The sequence below is a fragment of the Trachymyrmex cornetzi genome, unplaced genomic scaffold (assembly GCF_001594075.2).
Source record: "Trachymyrmex cornetzi isolate Tcor2-1 unplaced genomic scaffold, Tcor1.1 scaffold210, whole genome shotgun sequence".
NCBI classification, from domain to species: Eukaryota; Metazoa; Arthropoda; class Insecta; order Hymenoptera; family Formicidae; genus Trachymyrmex; species Trachymyrmex cornetzi.
The window spans coordinates 39,428-44,056 of record NW_017296742.1 but is presented as its reverse complement, the minus strand read 5'-3'; the positions used below and the strand labels follow the sequence as shown (position 1 = coordinate 44,056).

At 42.4% G+C, this 4,629-nt stretch overlaps 2 protein-coding genes across 2 annotated transcripts; both read left to right on the top strand.

Annotated features, from left to right (window-relative positions):
* The first annotated feature begins 221 nt into the window (after positions 1–221).
* On the top strand, positions 222–2,222 carry LOC108759963 (uncharacterized). The gene is made up of 2 exons (XM_018505710.1): positions 222–240; positions 352–2,222. Exons 1-2 carry the CDS (start codon positions 222–224, stop codon positions 2,220–2,222), a joined length of 1,890 nt encoding a protein of 629 aa, XP_018361212.1.
* Positions 2,223–2,411: 189 nt separating this feature from the next.
* On the top strand, positions 2,412–4,335 carry LOC108759962 (uncharacterized). The gene is made up of 5 exons (XM_018505709.1): positions 2,412–2,599; positions 2,645–2,855; positions 2,956–3,235; positions 3,282–3,544; positions 3,658–4,335. Exons 1-5 carry the CDS (start codon positions 2,412–2,414, stop codon positions 4,333–4,335), a joined length of 1,620 nt encoding a protein of 539 aa, XP_018361211.1.
* Positions 4,336–4,629: the final 294 nt, after the last annotated feature.

Below are 4,629 nucleotides of genomic sequence, written 5' to 3'. Positions count from 1 at the left end.
GGACCTGATGGCTCTGAGATCTTGGATTCCAGTAATGGCTGCCGTTAGCAGTCCAGAGGTATATAGTCAAAGCATCTAACAGCGGGTTAGAGGTTACATTCGACCAACGCAGCGTGACATAACCTCTGGCGCGAGCTTTCGATCGTTATAGCGAGCGACGCAGTTCGTTACGATCACTGATGTGAATACAATCGCAAGATCAACGTAAGTACTGACACAACATGTCAATGCAGGACGAAAGTAAAAAGCAGCGGCGTGCAACCATAAAGGCGCAATGCACAAGGGCGCAATCGTACATAGAAGGCCGGGAGGCTTAGCGTGCGACAATTACCGAATTGCGCATACGATCAGACAGATTCCACGGTTTATGGAACGAATTCGGGCAAGTACAATCAAATATCGAGGAACTCGTTACCGAGGAGGCAGCTGTTGCATTAGAAAGTGACGAAAGATCTAACTTTGAGGACAAATACTATGCGGTAGCGACAGCCTATGAAAATTTAATTCAGCAAAAGGAATTAGTGGCAAGTCAAGCCTTAGCGCAGGAAAATCAGGTAAGAGAAGGTACTCCTATGTCACAGACGACAAGTCTAGCTAATGATAGCTTGAAATTATCGCAAGTAAGTATGCCCACTTTCTCTGGCAAATTTGATGAATGGATCTCATTCCGTAATATGTTCCACAGCATGATTGAGCAAAACGCGACACTACCCGACGTGCAGAAGATGCAATACTTATTATCGTCTCTCAAGGGAGAAGCTTTCGACGTAATTAGTTTTTTAGAAGCTTCAGCGGAGAACTATAAGGAAGCCTGGCAAATGCTAAAGAGCAGATACGACGATCCAGGGCTTATCATTGAAAACCACGTAAAGGCGTTGTTCGATTTGCCAACCATGAGCAAGGACAATCATTCTACGCTGCGAAAACTATTGGATACGATATTGAAACACATCCGTGCATTAACGGCTCTCAGAAGGCCTACGGATTACTGGGATGATCTATTGATACATATGGTCACAAGCAAATTAGACCAATCGACATACAGAGAATGGGAGACTACTATAGAGCGAGGTAAGATTCCGGATTTCGAACAGTTGATTAATTTCTTGAATCAACAATGCAGAGCTTTAGAGGCGACATCGCGCTTATCAAAAACTTCAGGTCCATTGTCCAAGGATAAAACGGCGCGCAGTAAGAGCACTACGGCTCACGTAGCTATCACTAAGAATGCATGCGGGTTTTGCCGGAAGGAAAACCACGCCACTTACAAATGTAAAGACTTTTTGGATTTCAACATCCAGCAGCAAATTAAGGAAGCCAAGTCACACAAATTGTGTCTAAATTGCCTAAGAACCGCATTGCATATAGCGAAGGAATGTACCTCTGGAACATGTCGAAAATGTAGCAAACGTCATAATACATTGTTACATTTGGAACAAGCAACAAAGAATCAATCTGATTCCAATAGCAAGGAGGAGATTGATGATTCAGAAAATACAAAAACAGTAACTGCAAACAACGCAGCGGTTAATCATAATGGATCTCAGTCCTGTTTTATCACGAAAGATTGTTGCAAGGAGTTAGGACTTGATTCACGAGATACGAATATTCCGGTATGCGGAATCGGAAAACAATCTATACAAACAAGAAGCATCGCGACAATCGTCATACATTCGCGAACGACTAGTTACAGGAGGGAGCTAGATTGTCTGGTCATGAACAACATCACACAGGATATTCCAACCAATGGAATAAGCAAAAATGAGCTTCAAGTTCCAAAGGGTATCGTACTAGCGGATCCACAATTCAATCAACCGTCAAGAATAGATCTGTTATTAGGAGCGGAGGTGTTCTTCGATCTATTGTGTATTGGCAGGATGAAACTAGCAGATAATCAGCCAACATGGCAGAAGACGCGATTAGGATGGATCGTTTCCGACGGATTAGCAACGATGCAAAATCCAAAGGTCATTACCTGTAGCCTATCCGTCAATGAGCAGCTAAATAGCAATCTTACGAAGTTTTGGCAGCAGGAAAGTTGTAACAGGATGAACACAAGAACATCAGAAGAGCGTGCATGCGAAAACCACTTCGGCGAAACTTACAAGAGAGACTCGGACGGTAGATTCATCATAACGTTATCAAAACGGACGTTCTCAACAATTTGGGTCACTCAAGAGACATCGCGACACAACGACTGCACAGCTTGGAAAGAAGACTAAAATGAAAGTCTTAATGCAGATTTGAATACAATAAATTTATGCGTGAATATCAAGAGTTAGGGCACATGCGCAAACTTAAAGAGCCTGTTAATGGTGAAATAACTCACTTCTACATGCCACATCACTGTATCATCAAACATAGCAGTACTACCACAAAATTGAGAGTAGTCGAAGACTACTGACACAGTGATGTGGCATGTAGAAGTGAGTTATTTCATCATTAACAGACTCTTTAAGTTTGCTTCAAGCAAGACTACAAGCGGCATTTCACTGAATGATGCACTTATGGTAGGTCCAGTACTACAGCAAGAAGGTCTGTCAATATTAATACGCTTTCGAACATACGATTACGTGTTGACAGGAGATCTTGAAAAGATGTATAGATAAATTCGCATCACGGAAAAACAAACACCACTACAAAGGATCTTATGGAGAGAAGACTCATCAGACAACATTGAAACATATGAGCTACTCACGCTGACATATGGAACACCATCGGCTTCATTTGTGGCCACGAAGGTGATACAACAACTAGCAAAGTTGCAAGTATATTCATTCCCGAAAGGATCATTAATAGCATGCAGGGACTTTTATGTCGACGACCTCATTACAGGTGCAAACAGCAAGGAAGAAGTAATCGAGATTCGAAATCAATTAACAGGCATGTTCAACAAGGGTGGATTTAAAATACGTAAATGGGCATCCAACAATAGTGAGATTCTACGGGATCTAGCAAGCGCTAGATGCAAAATCTGAATCCAAGGACCAGTTATTAGAATTGGACAAGGAGGGATCTGCAAAAACGTTAGGCATCAATTGGAATCCATCTAAGGATTTATTCCAGTATCGGATCTTGAGCGAAACATCACACAAAGCCCAATATGCATACAAAGAGATCAATCTTATCACAAATATCTCAAATATTCGATCCACTGGGACTGCTAGGCCCGATCATCATAACTGCGAAACTCATGATTCAGCAATTGTGGAAGATGCAATTAAATTGAAACGAAGTATTATCCATGAATCTTCAAGCGAAATGGTCGCATTACATCGAAGAGTTACAAATGTTAAAGGAACTTAACATACCACGAAAGATCGTAACTAGCGGTCAGGACATTCATAGAGAAATCCATGGATTTTGCGACGCAAGTGAGCGTGCTTATGGAGCTTGCATCTATATGCGCAGTATCAATGCTGAAGGCACCATTGAGGTGCACTTAATATGTTCCAAATCTCGTGTAGCTCCGGTCAAGGCATTGTCCATACCCCGGTTAGAGCTTTGTAGAGCACAATTATTGGCTCAGCTCATGGACAAAGTTGTAAGCGCCTTAGAGATTAATATCGACAACAAATATTACTGGACTGATTCATCAATCGTCCTACACTGGCTTCAAGCAAGCAACAGGAAATTACCGGTCTTCGTAGCTCATAGGATCGGAGACATTCAGGAAATAACGTCGATCGAGAACTGGAAGCATGTCGGGAGCAAAATCCGGCGGATTTGGTCTCACGAGGCATCAGCGCCAAGGAGTTAGTAAATTCCCAACTTTGGTGGGGAGGATCCCGTTGGCTTCACGATGGAAATCTACCAGAAGACCAATATGAGGCAATCGAATACGATGAAAGTCAGCTCGAAGAACGTGATAGATCAAAGGTTGCATTAGCTAGCGATTTGGAAACCAATCCATTCAACAAATTCTCTACCTTCAACAGGCTTGTCCGAGTGGCAGCCACATGTCTACGCTTCATACATAACTGCAGAGATAAACAATGTGGACTTTTGACAGTTGAAGAGCTACAAGAAGCTACAAGGAGATTAATAAAAAAAGATCAAGAGCTCACGTTCGACAGGGACATCAAGGATCTAAAAGACAAAAGAATCATATCAAGTCGAAGCAATTTGAAACCATTAAATCCATTCATCGATAAAGAAAATATAATACGAGTTGGCGGCAGACTCCAACGTTCCTACCTACATTCGGACGTTAAACATCCATGTCTATTGCATCAACGATCACATTTTACGAGGCTCATTATCGAGCACGAGCATCAAAGACTTATGCACGCAGGAATAGAAGCAACTCTAGCCGCGATACGACTTAAACATTGACCGCTCAAGGCGCGCGGTACAGTAAGAAAATTATTGCGAGGCTGCATAAGATGTTTCAAGCATAGGCCAAGGTTTTCGGAGCAAATAATGGGAAATTTGCCCATACATCGGGTCACACCCTCAAGACCATTCAGTTGTGTAGGTATAGACTTTTGTGGACCGATATACGTTCGTGAAGGATCGCGCAGAAACAGTAAGAACGTAAAGGCATACGTCGCAGTATTCGTTTGCTTGGCGACAAAGGCGGTCCACTTGGATGAGGTCTCAAACTTAATCACTGATGCGTTTCTCAAT

What these genes read in the sequence shown, in the direction of transcription:
- LOC108759962 (XM_018505709.1), top strand. Translation starts at nt 2,412, where the DNA reads ATGTGGCATGTAGAAGTGAGTTATTTCATCATTAACAGACTCTTTAAG. An exon ending in ACAGGAGATCTTGAAAAGAT is followed by an intron (nt 2,600 to 2,644) that starts GTATAGATAAAT and finishes ACCACTACAAAG; the next exon opens with GATCTTATGGAGAGAAGACT. An exon ending in TGCAATTAAATTGAAACGAA is followed by an intron (nt 3,236 to 3,281) that starts GTATTATCCATG and finishes ATTACATCGAAG; the next exon opens with AGTTACAAATGTTAAAGGAA.